The sequence below is a fragment of the Lycorma delicatula genome, chromosome 2 (genome assembly GCF_047948215.1).
Source record: "Lycorma delicatula isolate Av1 chromosome 2, ASM4794821v1, whole genome shotgun sequence".
NCBI classification, from domain to species: Eukaryota; Metazoa; Arthropoda; class Insecta; order Hemiptera; family Fulgoridae; genus Lycorma; species Lycorma delicatula.
Genome location: NC_134456.1, coordinates 11235304 through 11256843, shown reverse-complemented (window position 1 = coordinate 11256843; position 21540 = coordinate 11235304). Strand labels below are relative to the sequence as shown.

At 29.3% G+C, this 21540-nt stretch overlaps 1 protein-coding gene across 1 annotated transcript; it reads left to right on the top strand.

Moving 5' to 3' along the window:
* Positions 1-1508: 1508 nt before the first annotated feature.
* LOC142320464 (proton-coupled amino acid transporter-like protein pathetic) lies at positions 1509-21291 on the top strand. Its single transcript, XM_075358266.1, has 5 exons — positions 1509-1593; positions 6177-6455; positions 10891-11066; positions 15196-15365; positions 18583-21291. Exons 1-5 carry the CDS (start codon positions 1564-1566, stop codon positions 18819-18821), a joined length of 894 nt encoding a protein of 297 aa, XP_075214381.1. The 5' UTR covers positions 1509-1563; the 3' UTR covers positions 18822-21291.
* The last annotated feature ends 249 nt before the right edge of the window (positions 21292-21540 follow it).

The window sequence follows — 21540 nt, the reverse complement described above, 5'->3', positions numbered from 1 at the left end:
AAAAAGAAATATTGAATATTATTATATTTCAAGTTTATTTAACTGAAGTGTGAAGAACATGAACCCTTTTAGGGACAAGAAGTTTTATTTTGAAGAAATAGATTATGAAAATTAAAGTTATAATATCATTATTCTACAACTTTGTTAAGAGAGCTGGGGAAGATAAAAATTTACAGGGCAAGGGGGCCTAAACATTATCTATCAAATGGTATTTTTATTTTTTCTGAAGGTAGATTGGTCTGATCTGAAGAATCAGATAACAAAGTTTAATGATGAATTGTTGTTAAATGATTTTCTCACAATAAGACTAATTTTTTATTTGTATATAATTAGATATATTATCAACAAGGAATATAAAAGGGGCAGATTTGGAGTATGTTTTAACACAATTACTGTATAAGTATCATACTTGGGAACAAGTAAGCTTCCAAACAGTACAGGAGTGGTTCATATCGATTTATTAGTTTTTGCCTCTCCCTCTCTGACTTTCCCCCAACTCTTCTGCCTTCACAATACAAAAAAAAAACAAATTCTTTGTTTTTTATATAATAATGTAGCAATATTTGTTGCTTCCAGACAAATCCAGATTGATTAAATTAAACATAAATTTAATCAATCCATCCTAGAACAAATTTCACTTCTACGTTTGGCATACTGGTGTAGCCGCGAGGCTTAATGCACCAGGTATCAAGCAACCAGACGATCGAGTTCAAGACCCAGTCAGACCGAATTACTTTTTTATGCTTTAAATGTTATTCATTTATTTAATTCAACCGCTCACCTGTGACATCACAACATAGCAAATAACTACAAAAGGGCAGGGGGTGCGACTTTGCAACATTTTTTTGCAAATATAGTTATTTTTAATTGTTAACAAATGTGCCTAAGAAAAATATGACCTTAACTAAGTGAAATCTTGAGACACTGAGGGTGACCTTGCTCTACAGCCTCACCCTCTTGACCTTTTAAGTCGAGAATTTAATGGCATCAATGCCCCAGGTTTAAGTAATCTGACCAAGTTTGGTCAAAATCGATCCAGTAATTCTGGAAATAAAGGTTGAGTTAGAGGCCAACACCAAACACACACACACACACACTTACATATGGAACATTAACATGCAAAATATTTCCATCCAGTTTTTTGGGTTCTTAGGTGTCAAAACATCAAGATCTGTTGAAAACCACATATGCCCAAGCTGAACCAGTTACAATACTTTCCCTTCTAGATCTATAGCACTATCTAGATGGGAAAGTAAAAATATAAGTTTTACTTGAACAAATGTTTATGAATTACACATCTAATATGTTTTGAATTGAGCAATATGATCATTAATTTAAAGTTAATTTAACCTTAATAGAATATGTAATGATACATTCCTTACCTATAGTGAGATCATCATAATGTTTATTTTAAATTGTTATGCGTAAATATGATATTTTAATAAAAATTTTAAAATGCTTGGTGAATTTTATTACATCATTATCACTATTTTGCTTTACTTTTATAGGAAATTTGTTGAGATTTTTCAATTCATATTACAATATGGATCTTGTATAATATTCATGTACATGATTTCATCAATTCTGAAAGAGGTAACTGAAAAAAAAAAACGTTAAATTATATTTAATATTTTACTTCAATTGTCAGCATAGTGTTCAGATATTAAAACAAATAAGTCGGTCACTAAGGAAAATCAAAATTTATTATGATGAAAAATATTGAAGGAGAAATTAGTTTTGTATTTTTTAACACAACAGATGACTTAATGATTGATAAACATGTAAATGCTCATAAAGTTTACTCGACTGAGTAGAGATAATTTTCATGTCAGAAAGGGGTACATAACACTTTTTTTATTAGAGAATGATAATGTTGTTGCAATACGTCTTGTATTTATAGATGTTAAAATTATTTGTAAAGTAGAAACATGAAATTCTTGCAGATATAATATATAACTGTAAACTATAAAACTAATACTGATTATTAATGTCCAAAATTAAACTTTGACATTTACAATCTGAAAGATTTGTCACGCTACAATATTTAGAAAATCTATTTCTCCTTTTCTGAATCATACCTTGCTATTTTTTAATAGTTTAAACTTCTTTAGACAAAAAATTCTTCAGGAAGAAATCTGTACAAAATTTCTTTTTGCAAAAAAAAATTGCAATGCGTCTTAATGCTGAAGAGAATGGAGTGATTGTGACAGTATTTCATTAAAATACTAAATTTTTAAGCTTTATTTATAACTAGCAGTTATGTATTATAATAAATAAAAATTGTCTGCCATTAAATATTTTCAAACACTTAACAACATCTCGTCATCACAAATCAGCTGATTTCAAAATCAAGAGTTTTAAGGTTCAAATCCTAGTAATGGCAGTTACTTTTGTATAGATTTGAATACTAGATTGCAGGTACTGGTGTTGTTTGGTGATTGGGTTTCAATTAACTACACATCTCAGGAATAATCGACCTGTGACTGTACAAGACTACACTTTATTTACATGCATACATATCATCCTCTGAAGTAATACCTTTTGGTGGTTCTGGAAGCTAAACAGAAAAAGAAAGAAAGGTATCAAAAAATGTATATATATATATATTCAAAACGCATAGCGATAGAATCATTGTAATAAGGATAAAATCAAAACCTAAACCGACAACGATTGTTAACGTTTATATGCCTACAAGCGCCCATGATGATGATGATGTAGAGTGTGTATACGAAGAGATTGATGAAGCAATTAAACACGTAAAAGGAGATGAAAATTTAATAATAGTTGGAGATTGGAATGCAAGCATTGGAAAAGGCAAGGAAGGAAATATAGTGGGTGAATACGGGCTGGGCAAAAGGAATGAAAGAGGGGACCGACTTATAGAGTTTTGCACGAAGTATAATTTAGTAATTGCCAACACCCAATTTAAAAATCATAATAGAAGAATATACACTTGGAAAAAGCCAGGCGATACTGGAAGGTATCAGATAGATTATATCATGGTTAAGCAAAGATTTAGAAATCAACTCGTTGACTGCAAAACTTACCCTGGAGCAGACATTGATAGCGACCATAATTTGGTGATAATGAAATGTAGATTGGGGTTTAAAAACCTGAAGAAAAGTTGTCAGATGAATCGGTGGAATTTAGAGAAGCTTGAGGAAGAGGAGGTAAAGAAGATTTTTGAGGAGGACATCGCAAGAGGTCTGAGAAAAAAAGATAAGGTAGAAAATGTAGAAGAAGAATGGGAGAATGTTAAAAAGGAAATTCTTAAATCAGCAGAAGCAAACTTAGGCGGAATAAAGAGAACTGGTAGAAAACCTTGGGTTTCAGACGATATATTGCAGCTGATGGATGAACGTAGAAAATATAAGAATGCTAATGATGAAGAAAGTAAAAGGAACTATCGGCAATTAAGAAATGCTATAAATAGGAAGTGCAAACTGGCGAAAGAAGAGTGGATTAAAGAAAAGTGTTCAGAAGTGGAAAGAGAAATGAACATTGGTAAAATAGACGGAGCATACAGGAAAGTTAAGGAAAATTTTGGGGTACATAAATTAAAATCAAATAATGTGTTAAACAAAGATGGTACACCAATATATAATACGAAAGCTAAAGTCGATAGATGGGTGGAATATATTGAAGAGTTATACGGAAGAAATGAATTAGAAAATGGTGTTATAGAGGATGAAGAGGAAATTGAGGAGGATGAAATGGGAGAAACAATACTGAGATCTGAATTTAAGAGAGCATTAAAAGATTTAAATGGCAGAAAGGCTCCTGGAATAGACGGAATACCTGTAGAATTACTGCGCAGTGCAGGTGAGGAAGCGATTGATAGATTATACAAACTGGTGTGTAATATTTATGAAAAAGGGGAATTACCGTCAGACTTCAAAAAAAGTGTTATAGTTATGATGCCAAAGAAAGCAGGGGCAGATAAATGTGAAGAATATAGAACAATTAGTTTAACTAGTCATGCATCAAAAATCTTAACTAGAATTTTATACAGAAGAATTGAGAGGAGAGTGGAAGAAGTGTTAGGAGAAGACCAATTTGGTTTCAGGAAAAGTATAGGGACAAGGGAAGCAATTTTAGGCCTCAGATTAATAGTAGAAAGAAGATTAAAAAAAAACAAACCAACATACTTGGCGTTTATAGACCTAGAAAAGGCTTTCGATAACGTAGATTGGAATAAAATGTTCAGCGTTTTAAAAAAATTAGGGTTCAAATACAGAGATAGAAGAACAATTGCTAACATGTACAGGAACCAAACAGCAACAATAACAATTGAAGAACATAAGAAAGAAGCCCTAATAAGAAAGGGAGTCCGAAAAGGATGTTCCCTATCTCCGTTACTTTTTAATCTTTACATGGAACTAGCAGTTAATGATGTGAAAGAACAATTTAGATTCGGAGTAACAGTACAAGGTGAAAAGATAAAGATGCTACGATTTGCTGATGATATAGTAATTCTAGCCGAGAGTAAAAAGGATTTAGAAGAAACAATGAACGGCATAGATGAAGTCCTACGCAAGAACTATCGCATGAAAATAAACAAGAACAAAACAAAAGTAATGAAATGTAGTAGAAATAACAAAGATGGACCACTGAATGTGAAAATAGGAGGAGAAAAGATTATGGAGGTAGAAGAATTTTGTTATTTGGGAAGTAAAATTACTAAAGATGAACGAAGCAGGAGCGATATAAAATGCCGAATAGCACAAGCTAAACGAGCCTTCAGTAAGAAATATAATTTGTTTACATCAAAAATTAATTTAAATCTCAGGAAAAGTTTTTTGAAAGTGTATGTTTGGAGTGTCGCTTTATATGGAAGTGAAACTTGGACAATCGGAATATCTGAGAAGAAAAGATTAGAAGCTTTTGAAATGTGGTGCTATAGGAGAATGTTAAAAATCAGATGGGTGGATAATGTGACAAATGAAAATGTGTTGTGGCAAATAGATGAAGAAAGAAGCATTTGGAAAAATATAGTTAAAAGAAGAGACAGACTTATAGGCCACATACTAAGGCATCCTGGAATAGTCGCTTTAATATTGGAAGGACAGGTAGAAGGGAAAAATTGTGTAGGCAGGCCACGTTCGGAGTATGTAAAACAAATTGTTGGGGATGTAGGATGTAGAGGGTATACTGAAATGAAACGACTAGCACTAGATAGGGAATCTTGGAGAGCTGCATCAAACCAGTCAAATGACTGAAGACGAAAAAAAAATATATATATATATACATTTTACATTTTACAATATATATATATATATATATATATATATATATATATATATATATATACAATATATATTATATATGGGACTATATAATATATAGTCCCAATTAAACAGTGTAAAAAATCCACTTACTATAGAAACAGGAATAACTCCTGTTTCTAAAGCCCTAGAGCACCTGAAATAATTAAAAATTTTAAGATGGAATTGAAAAGATATTATTGAAAATATTGGCAATCAAATAAAGAATTTGGAGCAGATGATCAAATTCATACACAAACAATGCAAAAGATTATTTTGTCATTAATAGATTATGTAATCTTAGAATTAGAAAAAAATGTACTCATTATAGAAAGAGGAGTAGGTTTTTTTAAACAAATTTGCAAAGATTTGATTGCTTCAAATGAGAAATTAAATTAACTATTTATGCCTTGCAATTATTTGCTAACTTTATTTGTTGGTGAAAATAATACAAAATATTTCTTTAAATATTTTGTTTAAATTAATTTAATTCAAATGTTATTTTATAAATATTTGTAATTGTGAAATAATTTTACAAATTCTGGGTTTACGTGCTGTACTGTGTTATGAATGTAGATTAAATGTGTTGATGATATGTTTATACAAAGAATATAATGCAAGATGTTTTTTCTTTGAGCTACTCTTTTTGATTAACAGAAAGAAACATCATTTGGAAAAAGTTTTTAATAATAATAATATTACTTCTTATGATAATAAGACTGACTGTGAACCAACCCAAGAAGGTTGTTTTTTGTCTGGTGCCTAAGACCAATCTTAATGACTGTACTACTTTTTGCATAAATCTGAACCACCTAATTATCTAAAAAAAGTACTTGTAGAACAGCAAATAATTAAATAAAAGTGAAATATTTAAAAAAAAGTTATTATCTTAACATTTATTCTGTTTTCCAGGTATTATCATATCAATCAAAAGTACAAGTAATCAATACCAGATGGTACTCGATAATTCTGTTAGTAATTTTTCTACCTGTTGGATTTATACGACAAATAAAATACTTAGTCCCATTTTGTCCTTTAGCAAGTATATTTGTTCTGTTTAGTGTACTTGTAGTACTATATAATAATATACAAGATCTTCCACCATTATCATCAAGGCAACATATGGGGTCAGTAACTGACATACCATCATTCTTTTTTGGAGTTTTGTTTGCACTACAAACTACTTTTGTTGTAAGTTATTTAATTAACAATTTGCTTTTTTGGTAAGAATACATTATTAGTAGTATTGTCCTATCTGAAATGTGTTATGTTTAGACATATTAAATATATAAATATTAAATATATTATCTAATATATTTATTAGTGGTTACCTACACTTATAGATATTATTTTAATATTTTTATAATAACATTACTGCTATTATATTAGTGCTATAATTATCTGTTAATTAGTTAACAAATAATTAATTAGTGACATTATATTAAACACACAGAGTTGGATAAAAGATGTAAATTCATAAAAATATTCAATAAGATTATTTTGAACAGTGGGCAAAGATGGACTAAAAAAACAATGGGCAACTGTGGATTTTTCTTAAAAGCATATTTTTTGTTTAATTCAATTCATAAATGATTACATCATTTATAAGAATAACATTTTTTTCCTTATAAAATTTTAATAAAATAAATAGCACTATTGAACTTTAAAATATGGCATACAATATTACATGAGTGAAGCAACTAAATCATTAAGGTAGCTGGTAAAAATTACACTGTATTAGCATCTCCTTATGAGATACTGTTTATTTCATTATTGCTCATTTGTTTTATTTTTAAGTAATGTGGCGGATTAATCCAGATACCTTTCCATATTTTTGGTTGACAGTTTAAGACCTAGCTGAACAAGTTATATTTAAATTCTAATGACTCCTTGATTCAGGTTCCTGGTCTCCACTCTAATTAACAACACATCCTTGTTTGGTAGGGGCATAACCAGTTCAAAACAGAAGGGAGGGCAGCTTTCTGAATTTAACTTCTTTCATGGTGGAAGGGTGATCTATGATGAGGGGGGGTGCTATGCAATAATACACAATAGCAAAAGGAAGAATACTTATTTAAAAAAAAACTAATTTTTTACAATATTTTGCAAGGCTTAGATGCAAATTGTCTAACTGCAGTTTCAACTAATAGCTCCTTGTTAGCGAAAACCCATTATCAGTGAATGCTTAATATAACTAATCCATTTAAACATGCTTTCTCATAAATGATGCATATTAGCCCAGTTTTAATTTGATGAAGGGAGCAAAATGAATGCTAGATAGTATTTGCTGTGAAAGCAATATCAGCATTTCTAATAGCTAGGAAAAACGATTCGTTTTTTTTTTAAAACCTCAATTATGTCTGGCGTTTCCTGTACCTCATTTTACATTTTGATTGCTCCATTCCACCGATGAAACACCTTTCTTGCTAATCGGATGGAAATTTATCAGTGAAAATGCAAATGATTTATCTGCAGAAAATCTGACTTCTAAAGATATGATTTAATCCAAGTAAGGATTTATTAGAGACCTTTTCCAAAATTCAGATGAATTTTTAGCTGGATGATTGCTTCTATGCTTCTGTTGGCCAACAATGCGAGTGGTAGTTATATAAACATTCAAATGCATTGCAGTGTTGCCTGCTTAACAATTGCCTCTGAGAGCTAAATCATATGTGCCGGAAAAATTGATTGAACAACTAAGGACAATACCTTTTTGTTTTTTTATTAAATTTTGTATAAACTGCAGAAGTTGGAAGTCCACTGGAACGCCCTCCATGAACGAATTTGCAGATTCCACTGGAAACTGATGTTCCTGGGATTATACTTATGCTTTGTAATAATCGTGCACGTCATTATTTATCTTTGAAAGGTCATTTATCCATCAGACCTTTCATTGTATTTCATGAAAGGTCTGATGGAAAATGAAACCCTAATCATCACTCTGGCTGATGGTGGAACTCTATACACAATATTTACAAAAAGTACCTTTGAATTTCCTCTTAAGGTTTTTGGCATCAGCCTCAAACTCATAGTTCTTCAAAGATACCTTCCTTTGAAGAGATATTTTTTCCTTTTCAACCAGCATAGTGCTTGCCAGGCTGATGAATTTTCCAGTATCATCTTCATGACAACAGTCCTCTTCAATTTCATATTTGCTGTGTTGTACGTTGGTTTGAACCGTAGAAGAAGGCTTCGCAGTAATAGTGTTTGAAACTTGAACCAGAGGGTGATTGTAATTCATTATCCTCATCGCTTCTTGCCTTTTTTCGTTTTTAATTCACTGCAAGAAAAGTAAATTTAATTTGACCAAACGTTGATGTGGATGCTGACATGGTATCTCGTTGCATTGGTTTAACACAGAATTTTATTTTCAAAATTGAGTTTTTAAGGTATATAACTATACTAGTTGAGCTTAATTCAAAAATATGAATCTTATTATCACATTATTAAAAACTTAAGGAAGAACCATCAATTGAAAGTTTAGCAGACATACAAACATTTTTTTTAAAACCACTTGGACTCTGGGATCCCAAAACGGATATTTCCATACACCCATATCATAATCATAAATTTGTCACAAAGTAATTAAACATTTTCGTCTCTTTATTGATGAATTCAAGATAAAGTAGAAACAAGCCAATTTTACTTATATACAAACCAAGCAATAGCCAAAAGCAATATTGATTATCAGGCCACTTTTTGAATTATATTTAATTGTTCACAAAAAGTATTGATCATTTAAAAGAACTTAATAAAAATTATAAACTTAAATACGAAACTCTATTTTATGTTGAAAGGTCCAAAGAATCCCTACTGGCACAACACTTGCAAGCATAGAAAGATAACTGATAAATCTTAAGTTAAATAATTTTAAAGCTAGGCCGCACTTCGTAAATTTATGGTAGATACATTGCAAGTTAAATAGAAGCATATAAACATCTCAGAAGTCTACTTAGAAAAAAAATGTTCTAATATCCATTCGTTATAATAAAGTGGCCGTCACGAAAAAACAAACTTTACACTTGTACAAAAACATCTTACTTGTTGCAAGTAAGATGATGCCAACATATAACTAGTTCTTAAATCTTCTCACAGAGGGGGCTTTATTTTGTAATTAATTTTTTCAAAAATTTGTTATTTATATATTTTCTTGTTTTATTTTTTCCATCTTGGAAAAGGGGGCAACTGCCTCCCTTCTCCCCCTCTGGATACGCCCATGTTGCTTGGTGATCTATGGATTGACAAGCTACAGGTGTATTCATTTTCATAAAATAGGGACATGTTTGTATATTTTATTTATGAAATTAATAAAATCATAAATTTAAGGAAAATAAGCATAAAGTGACTGCTGTAGAAATTTGAAAAAGAGGCACTCTATGCATCAGAATGTTTGATACTCGGGAAAAAGAATGAACTGAAGGAAATGGAAATACGTGAAAGAAGAATCTTGAGGAAAATATTGGGACCAAGAAAACTAGAAGATGGCTCTTACAGACTAAGAAGTAATGAAGAACTTTATAAAGGGAACAACGAACCGCTGACGTCGACGATGTGAAAATGAAGGGTGAAGTTCTACGTTCATATACTCAGGATGTCGGATGATAGGTTTACGAAGCGCGTCTTTAGTTTTTTAACAAATATGAAACCGACTACGGATTGGGTCGTCGAAGTTAATTAGGATCTCAGCAAACTACAACTGAACGAAGGCGATGAGTGTAACAGAACTGAGTTTAGAGATAAAATTAAAATCACATTTCCCAGAAACTTACAGATAAGACAAGAACTGGGAGGCAGTGGACTGATGAACAAAAACAAGTTAAATGAGACGAAATGAAATTGTACTGGGAAAACAGACTGAAGACATCTGTTGTGCAAAACGTTCAACGCGGTCCAAAGAGACCATAACGAAAAAAAAATCTATATATATATATCTGTACATTAACACCTTTTACTGAATATTTACATTTACTGTTTACTGAATATTGTAGGTAATTTTTATTATTTACAGTTTACACTTGATAAACCCACCACTGGCTTGGTCTAATAGTGAATGCGTCTTCCCAAATCAGCTGATTTGGAAGTCGAGAGTTCCATCGTTCAAGTCCTAGTAAAATCAGTTATTTTTACACTGATTTGAATACTAGATTGTGGGTACCGGTGTTCTTTGGTGGTTGGGTTTCAATTAACCACATGGTTGATCTGAGACTGTATAAGACTACACTTCATTTACACTCGTACATATCATCCTCTGAAGTATTATCTGAAAGGTAATTACCAGAGGCTAAACAGGAAAAATAAAGGAAGTCTACACTTGATAAACTAAATGTTTAATAATTTTTTGTAACTCATATGTTTTTATAATTTGATTTAATTTATTAATAGATGTATGATTATTAGATGCATTTTTATAAATCAATAAATTTTAAGCAAGGTTACTGACAGATGTGTTCTAATAATAGAGTATCAATTGAGAACATCTTTCTAAAGAATCTGATCTCTGTTCCCTTAATTTCTCGTTATTATTATTATTTTCTTTTTTATGTAAGATTAATTGAAATGTTATACAAAGTGAAATAATATTTTTATAAAATGAGTTTTGTTTCATTACGTAGTATTTTTATTACAGTTTCTTCCATTAAGAACTTCAGTAAAATATAATAAACATTATCGTCAGTGTCCAGGAGTTCTTTGTATTTCAATATCTATAATTGCCTTTATGTACATAATATTTGGATTTTTTGGCTACTTAAAGTATGGAGAAAATACCAATGCAGTCAATTTATTTAATCTGAATCATAATGGGTAAGGTAATTAAATCTTATTTGTAGTTGTATAATAATTTAATTTATGAATTTCTTATAATAAATGATTGTTAAAAATATTCAGCTGATAATTAAAATTTATTAACTCATAAATTAATAATTTAACAAAGAAATAATTACAAATAAATCTTTCAAATTAGTAATTTTGATTTTAACACTCTGTTGTTAGAAGATGTTGGCAAAATAATAATGAACTAGTTGCGTGGGTGACATGTCATCCACCAGTATTTTTTATAAACAATTATAACATAAATTAATTATATATTTTTACTAAATTATTAGTTGTTTATTTATTTTTTATTTTTAATTGTATACAATTTAAAAAGGTTTTTCACACAATACAACAAATATATAGCTATTGGTAGATTAAACCAAACTTTATTTTCATTCTCTTCAAAACAAAACATTGTATTTTTTTCCCTTGATAAAAATTAAAAACCTGTTAAAACCTTAAAACAATCAAGTAAACATTTCACTTGAATATAAGAGCAACACTGGTGTTTTGAAAAAATGCAGAAAGTGAAAATATATCGTTTTAGCACATATATCATGTGATTTGCATGATATGTTTACAAATTTAGATGGCTAAATTATCTATAGATATTATAGATAATATCTATATTATCTATAGTATATATATCTATAATTATATATATATACACACACACAATCATAATATTATGATTGTGTGGATGTCAATCCACATAATATTATTTTTTAATTTTAAACCAACTAAATACAGAAGAAGACTAATGTGAAAAGTAATGAAATAAGTAATAAAGTAGTGAAGACTAATGTGTAAAGTACTTTAATGAGTTTTACTTGCTTCTTCAGCTATGCATTTCTAATGAAATAATTTCAGCATTTTATACATAATGTAAATAATAAAAATATCAATTTAACCTTTCTTTGTCAAAGATTTTATGTACTCATACCTATACTAATTGTTAAAAGAATATAAAATAAGGAGTAAATAAAGAATCTTCACTGTTCCTTCTATATTTTAATAGCAACACAAACAGTATTTAAAAGCTAACTATTATTTATTTACTTACAAGCATACATTGAATTATTGAGATTATTACTACTTTTTTCTTTTTTTTTATGATGATAGAATGAAAAATGACTACCAGATGCTTACCGGGTTCTGGTAACCGGATCAAACCAGGCATTTGGTTTGATTACAAGATGCTTACTGGTAATAATCAAACCTAGGAGAAGATGAATGAAAAGTCAGTATACTAACATTACAAAAACTGGCCTTCCAGTTAGTATAACAGTCACTTCACTTATTAATTAGTTATAAGTGAAATATAATATCTTCATTGTGATCATAGCTGAAGATGTGGATGAAGCCTTTAAGAACATCTGAATTAAGTGTTCTCATTGTTTCTGTTTGTATATCAATAGTTTAGAATACAAGATAAAAAAAAATGAATAAATAAAAACTAATTTAGACTGAAACAGTAAGGAATGGGTTGATAAAATATTATGGTATTTGCTATGTATTAAAATTAATATATAAATTAATAAAAATATTATATTTATTAATATAAATAAATTATATTGTTTAATGTTTATTCACTATCACAATTAGTTTGTATGATAAAAATAAACTATAATCCGTTTTGAAAACCCATGCATAATATACTTTACAAACAGAAAAAAGATATAATTCATAAAAAGATGTCACTTAAAAATTTAAATAAAAAGCATACAAATAAATTTATTTAAATTGCCTTGATACAGTTCAGATTATGAACCTATTGTTCATGTAAGAAAGAGGATACTAAATACTTATTATTTATTGTTATACATTATAGTTGTTTATTAATCCAATGGCCTATATACCTGCTGTAAAAATTGCCAGATATCATAAATTGTACTTTAAACATAATTTTAAATGGAAATGTAAATACAGTAATTAGACGATGATGTCATTGTAAATATGACTTCTTAATAATTATTGTTTTTGTAGTAACAATGTTTGTAGAGCGCACACACAACAGCTTTTCAACCCCCCGCACAGTCAACTCACCATCACAGTGACAATCGTCAACTTATAGTGCAGACCCTATATGTTGTATTTTAAAAACATATAGTTTAATTTTAAAACCTGTATCATCTGTGAATGGTAATAGGTATCTTGAATATTTGTAGCCCCGAAATGGACATTTTAGTAAGTTATCTGTTGGGGACAGACAAACTAGCATCAACTTTTAACAGGTCAGCTTTGAAAGTAGTCATTTTAGTTCTGTAGTTGACTACATCAATCGTTGGGCCTGCTCAGGAATCTCAACCACATGTGGCCAAAGGAGTTAAAAGAACTCCTTTGGCTTTATTATCAGGTTACTAGAATCACTGCAGTAATAAAGTCTTTGATCATTTCAATTGAGCATTTTCTTCCTTTTATTTTTCTTTCTGTTTTGTTGGTTCAGTCTGTCCATCAATGGTGCTCCGACTTGGTTGTGTATGAGTAAGCATGTTCTTTTACAGTTGCCAAACTGCAGTGATGGGAGCCTTTGATTGGTTGAATTTAGTCAGAGTAATATAAATAAGAAATATTTCCTTTTTTATAGCATTGTTGAATGCTCACTATTGAGCACAATAACTAATATCCAACTGGCTGCTTTATACCAAACTCTAAGGAAACAATTTAATGATAATAGCTGCTGACATCTGATAAATAACAATAACATTTTTATTATTCTGTTAATGAATTTATTTATTATCTTTAACTTAATAAATGTTTTCTTTAGTGGAAACAGCTGTGACATATTCCTACTCGATAAAATTTTTCTTGATCAAAAAGATATAAACTAAATCAAATAGATTGTTAGTTAACCAATTAAAATTACAAGGATACTCATCACAAATTATAACTGACAGCACACCATTTGTGTGAAATATATACTATTTAAAATTATTTGTGGGCAGCAATTCCCAGCTTGAGGTCTGTGAATGAGCCTGAAGAGGTCCACGAGAGCATCAACAAAACCAACTACTCCAAAAATAAAAAATTAATTTTATTATAAAAAAAAAGATTATTTTAAACTTCAATTTATTAAGTTAAGAATATTTTTAATTTTGTCACAAGAATCTTCTCAGAATTAACAAAGGAATGTTTGTACTGTTACTTGAGTTGAGTTAAATAACGTATTCTTTCCTACCAGCTATCTTAACAGAAGTAACACCTCATGTCTACAATTTTAACTCTTTTGGCTTAATTTCTTTTAACTTTGTAGCTACTTGCAAATATTTCAGATGTTCTCTTTGTGGTGTGGTCGGTTCAGAATTGCATTAATCATCTCTCAGAAATTCAAAACGTGGTACTTCTAATTTTTTTTTGTCTTTAGACATTTTACTGTTTTAATGCAGATCACCAAGATTCCCTAACTACTGCCAGTGTTTTTTGCACAAGTACAGAGCTCAGTTGACAACAGAATGATTCTTTATGCTATTTATATGCTCATTTTAATATATCATGAACATTTATAGTTTGTCCACAAAAACATACAATATTTGTAATTCTTATACTGTGTGAAAAATTCCTAGCCTAAACAGTTGAGAATTTAGGACTTTCTGAGATTAAGGTGAAGATTCTATCATTCTATCACAGAGATTGATGAGGTGATAGCTATTTTTATTCATCTTTTCCTTATTTTTTATAACTCTGATAAATAAAGAAAAAAAAACGATAAATCACTCTTTTGCCTATGAGGAAATTATTATTTTTTTTTAAAGATACACAGTATATTAAGTTTTTTAACAAATATCTTATAACTTTTTTCATTGTATTACCTTTCTAGTACAGAACAAAGATTTTATCACAGAATTTCAATCAATTACATCATAATAACAATCATATTTAGGATAATTACCATACATCATTATAACAACAAAGACATAGTCACAGAGAACAAAAACATTAAATAGATTGCAAAAGAAATTAGTGTATCAGTGAGGAGGACAATCTTAATAAAATTGTGGGTGATGTACAAATTTCAGGCTCAAGCCAAAAGTCAGAATTGGAATCTTTGATGTGATAATTTCTCTATTAAAAGAACTTTTTAATGCAAATTATATAATTTTTTTTTTTTTAATTTCAGATTATCAGAAACTATTAAAATTTTTATCATATTATCAGTTTTACTTAGTTATAATTTCCAACTTATAGGAGCAATGGATGTTGTTTGGAATAACATAGAACATAAATTTTCTGCAAAATATAAAACTTTATTATATTATGTAATAAAAGACCTACTAATTGTTAGTACAGGTAAGTTAAAAATTAATTATTATTTATTAATCATTAATTATTATCAATTTGAAATAAAGGTTATTACATTTTGTGCAATAGCTCTGCAGACATTTACGTAGCATGGTATGTAGAGCTACTAGTAAAATCCTTTTAAATATGTTGACAATTATAATATAATAATCACAACACTAAAATTATCACTACTACTCCTAACACTACAGTCTGCCATTAATTTATGGATTTGTTGGAATAGTTGGCAGTATTGATAAGATTTTTACTAAACAACAAATAATGTGTCTGTAATGTAACCATGTAGTGTTTGCCATTATCCATTTTCTCCTTACCAGTGTAAATTATTTCATTGATCTCTCTACAGCTTCAAAGTAATGTAATTTTTCTCTGTTATTGTTCTTGTTTTGAAATCTTGGGGGATAAATACAGAGCATTCATTCAAGTCACTCAACCTAAAACCAATATTAAACATAATGTTATGTTCATTACAGTATTTTAGTCAAGTTGAATACTTGGCTGTAACTGTATGAGTCAAAATTCATAATAATGTCATAAATGATCCCTTTTTCAGAATTATAAATTTTTTAATGCTACAACAAGCACACATTATACTGAACATGTAATCAGAGTAATTACTGTGATGCATTTTCTAATATTCAGTAATATTCAGATTGCCTAAAAATTTTTTGATTAATTCTCCTGATCATATATTTTCAAAATAAATCCATATTTAATTTAATGAAATAGATATTGATTTCATAATTCCTGTTGTATGTGATTGTAGGTGCAAGTAGTTGTTTACTGATTTTATGAAATGAGATTGCAAACAATCATTAACTGTTGTTACATTTCCTACAAAAGGCACTTTGGAAACTTTCTCAATAGACTTAGCTTTATTTGTTTTTTGTAAGGCTACAAAACATCTGAAATATAATCATTCGAATACAGTACAAAGTTGAAGTAATGACTTAAACAGATGATATTAGTATGTATACAAATAGTTCAGATGTTGCATTTAAAATGTTGTAAAGGTTTTAGACTTTTTTTATTTAAATTATGATATGTTTCTAGAAAGGATTCATAAGTAAAAATAAAATTATATGGAAAATTCTTATAATCCACACCTTTTTACTTTTTTTTAAAAATTCAAGTAAGCACTTTCAAGAACAAAAAAAAATTTAACCAATTTTTTTCAATGAGACATCAACTGCTATCAGGGAGTAATTGTAATTTTTTTAGCCTTTTTACAAACTGATGAGCAAGTATGCTTGTTACAATTAGATGGTACTGCTGTATTCTGTGGCATTCACAGTAATTATTTTTATTTTCAACAAATATGCTAATGTAATACACATTTTTTGGTTAATTGATAAATTATATAATTCATTAAAAAATATTATAGTGAATTAAATAAATAAATCAAACAATTATGCTACATTCTTTAAATAAATATTTTACAATCTGTGTCTAGGTAAATTTGATAAAGAACAGTCGTAAAAATAAAGACAAGAGAAGACGATAAAAAGCACATACAAATTAAATGCATTTTTCTCTCAATTAAAATAACTAAAAAAACATTTTAAATTATAAATAACTTTAAATCTGTAGTAGGAAGGTATTAGTTACGAGGGTAAGTCAAAAAGTAAAGGGAAATTTTGATTTTCCTCCCAATCATATAGTATGGCAGCAATGATTCTTCTGCTATAACTCATAACCTCTATCAGTTGTTCATTGTTTCATTGTTAGCTATTTGTGATTGTATTTAAAAGTTTGTTTAAAATGAGTGCTCCTTTGTCTGATTGGACCAAGTAAGAAATTCGAGCAGTAATATGTTACCTCGGTTCAGAAGGGATGAAACCAACAGAGATTATTTATAGAATGCAATATGGAGAGAGTTGTTTTGAGTGGAAGCAAGATCTACGAATGTTTTGATCGCTTGTAAATGGTAAGATTTCTCGCTGTGGTGAACAACGGCAAGGTAGACCTTTCATTTCAAAGACTACTGACAATATTGAAGCGATTAAACAAATGATTCCCGGTAATCGACGAATAATAGTTGATGACATTGCAAGTGAGTTGAATATAACACATTGCTCAGCATTTTCAATCATCCACAATTTTTTAAACTTTCGAAAAGTCTATGTTCGCTGGGTTCCATGTGGACCAGCATCCACAAACAGAATCGTTTGAAAATTTCCCAGAAGCTTTTGAAACGTTACGAAGATGAAGGAGACTGACTCATTTCTTAAATAAATAATAGCTGTTGATGAGACTTGGGTTCATCATTATGAACCAAGAGTAAGCGACAAAGTTTAGTTAGTGTGGAAACATCCTTCACAAGTTCAAAACTCAGATGTCTGCAGCAAAGCTGATGATGACAATATTCTGGGATATGGAAGGATCACTGTTGGTTTACTTCACACCTAAAGGTCAATCAGTAAATAACCACAACCACTGTGAGCTACTACGTTTACTGAAGCAAAAAATCAAATCCAAAAATGCGGTAAACTTTCTAAAGGCGTGATTTTGCTTCAGGGTATGCTCGACCTCATACCACCAATAAAAACAGTCTTTTATCTTCAAGATCTTGGTTTTGAGCTGCTGGTCCACCCTGCATACACTCCAAACCTGGCTGCAAGCAATTTTCATATTTTTGGCCTATTAAAAGAAGAGTTGCGGGGAATCATTATTGATCTGATGAAGAGGTTACAGAAGCGGGGAAAATTTTTCTGCGCACCAGACTGAAAACTTTCTTCCAGGAAGGAATTCAAAAGCTCGTTAAAAGATGAACAAAGTGCGTAGAAGTAGGAGGGGATTATGTTAAAAAATAATGCATATATCATTTATACAATTACAAATAATGTATTAATTTTTTGAATTTTACTTTACTTTTTGATTTGCCCTTCATACTAAGAAACATGAACTGCAAAAAAAAAAATTCATTATCAAACATTGTTTTGAAAATCAGACTGGAATGTTAATATGAAATTACAAAATTGATGAAAAATTTTGGTGATCTATTAATTGAAATGAATTTCTTTGTTACTGCAGGTTTTCTTTGTTTTTTTAGGTTTCCTGACTAAACATATAACAGATTTAAAGTTTTGACTTCATTGGTAATAATAGATGTAATTGATTATATTTAAATTTATTTTATTATTATTTGTTTTATTATTGCATAGCACTTGCAAATATTTTCATTTATTATTTTTTTCTGTTTCAGTGATAATAGTATCCTTCTCATTAAATTTATTTCCATTATTGTCATTAGTGGGATCATTGACATTATCAACACTGTGTGTAATTCTGCCACTGATAATAGAAACTATAACTTTTTGGGACATCACATTAGGAAGATGGAACTGGAAATTGTATAAGAACATATTATTGACAATTATTTCATTTGTATTAACAACTGTTGCATGTGTAAAAAGCTTTAGTAAAATAATAGAAAAATATTGATCAAAACATTTTGTATTCTATTTACATTGTGTAAGAATCAATAGATTCTTGAAAAAAAAAATAACAGCAGAAAAAAGTCTTTAAAGTGTGGTAAATAAATTTCATGAGAGTGGCCTTTCTTGGAAATTAGTTCTAATGATATTTAATACATTGTACAATGTTTTTCTTAGTAGTGTTCCATTTAATTGTTATTACTTAATATAATTTCATAACAAACACTACAATGTATCATGTAATTTTAATAATAATAATAAAATTATCATGCAATACCTTTAATTAAATGTTGAACAACTTATTAAAATATTACTAAAGACAATAAAACAGAATTAGTAACAATAATTACATTATTTTTTAAATGCGCTTTTTGGTTAAAATTGGCAAAAAACTTTGTAACATATATTATAATAATGGTATAACATTAACCCTCTGCACTTGGATGGCCAGTCATGCTGGCCATACCCCACTCCCAGTTACCTCTTTGTTACAACTGCATTGAACGTACACACAGTTTGGATGGCCAGCTTGGCTGGCCACTTATGCTCCTGTTCTGACTTAGCCACCAATATAACAGCTGTGCATCACCAGCTTGGAATTTTTTTTTTCAATCGAAGTTGAAATGTATTTATCGGGTAATTTAATTAAAGAAATTAACGACCTTACAACACTTACTTGTCACACTAAAAAGTAAAAATAATAGATTGTAATTAACATTTTTTTTTTTTTTTTATGTTTGATTAGCACAAAAAATATAGTTATATTTGTTAGACTGGAAAATGAAACATTATTTTTAACTCTACATATAAAGTTCTCTTTTAAATTTCAATTAGGTTTAAATTTCTTTACCGAATGATATTTCTCAAAATATTGTCCTATATGAAGCTCAGGATTGTTTTGGCAGGTTTTACAGTAAAATTTACTTTGTTTTCTCACCGGTGCATCTGTCACTACACACCACGCACTCTTTTACATTTCCTCCTTTCAATGGATATGGTAGGTGCAGTTTCCCATTTACCTTTCGTCTTTTGATGGTCACCCTTGTTTGTTCAAATTTCTGAAATTACCAATCAGTTGTTTTATTAATTCTTTTCTAAATATATGTTGTCGCACTTTTTCTTTACCTTCATTAAAATTGTAAAGTAGAAATACATTCACAATACAGTTTCTAACAACCAGAAAAACACTTTCCTCCATCACTTCCCTGATTTTCTGGTAAATACGTATGATGATGTATAAATGATCAGAAGTATCGACTTCTCTCAAAGATTTGTTATATCTTACACAACACTGTGGTTTTTCCACATATTGTTATTCCATTTTAATCATATGCCTAACTGTTTTGGTTGTGTTGTAAAGCGTACTCAACATTGTGACATCATTAGAGTCTTTCCTTAACAAAAGGGAATATTTGTTTTCTTTCCTAAACGTGATAATCTCACTTTTTTTTTAATTTCACTAAATTAACATTTTTCTTCTTAACTTGTCGATTTTTATTATTTGATCTCTTTGTTTGTACCTGGTCTGGTAAGCCAGACCGTACAACAATTCTCAAATATCATCTGATCCTAAATTGACATGATCACCGATTACAACAAATTAAAAAATAATAAAACACTAAATAAACAAGTAAACTTTCACTAAATAATCAAGTAAATTTTGTGGTGTTACATACACATTTTGCACATTACAGTACTTTAGATAAGACCAGCGGAATGCAAACATGAACTACAATAAAGGTTATTATTATAAACTAACTAAGTAATGGCTCAGCAGGACGTAACAACGGGCGGGAAATTCAAATAAAATAAAGATAAGGAACATTTCTTGGTCAGTCCTGGCCATCCAAGCATTTAAATGATTTTAACATGGCCAGTACAGCTGGCTACCTGAGCCAGGAGAATAGTACCTGTGCAAATAATTCACAGTTGACAGAGAAATGGTGGCCCAATACTACTGGTCACCCAGAAGACATTTTATAAAGAACACATCTGAGTCAAAGGGATAATTAAACCGTAAAAATAATGTAAAAAAAATTCCTGTCATAAAAATATTTTATTTAGAATACTGGATTATTTTTCAGAATGATGAGAAACAGCCAATATTGCTATTATGTACAACTTTGATTCTCCTTAATATTTTGTCTTATGTTAGCCCATTTTGATACTTAGAAATGTATGTCAAAAAGATGTATTTAATGCTGGCATTCATCAGTGTTTGATGAGTTGCATTCATCTACTGGATTCAAGATTTGAATTATTAATCCAATACTTCTCTGTTGATGGAAGAACTTTGTGCCAATATCACAAAAAGTGCCTTATAAAATCTTTTTTAAATAAAATGTCTTATTCCACACATAGAATATGAAAATACAAATTAAGAAAACTGTTAAATTTTTATAACATACTTAAACAAAAACCAACCATTACTAAAGTCATTAAACATTTTTGTCAAGAAGCAATTTTACACTTTTATATGAAGATGCAATTTCATTGCATCTTCAGCTAAATGTAAAATAAATGTAAATATTACAGTTATTTTTGTTTACATTTAATTTCACTTATTAATTGTATTTTATTACTGTGTCATAATTATCATACTTAGAAATTATAAAAACTGTAAACTTAATTTTAGATAAGATTTGATAAATATTAGATAATATGTTCTGGATTAAAAATTGTAATTATTGACAATAAAAAAAAAAAAATTAATTATATTTATACAT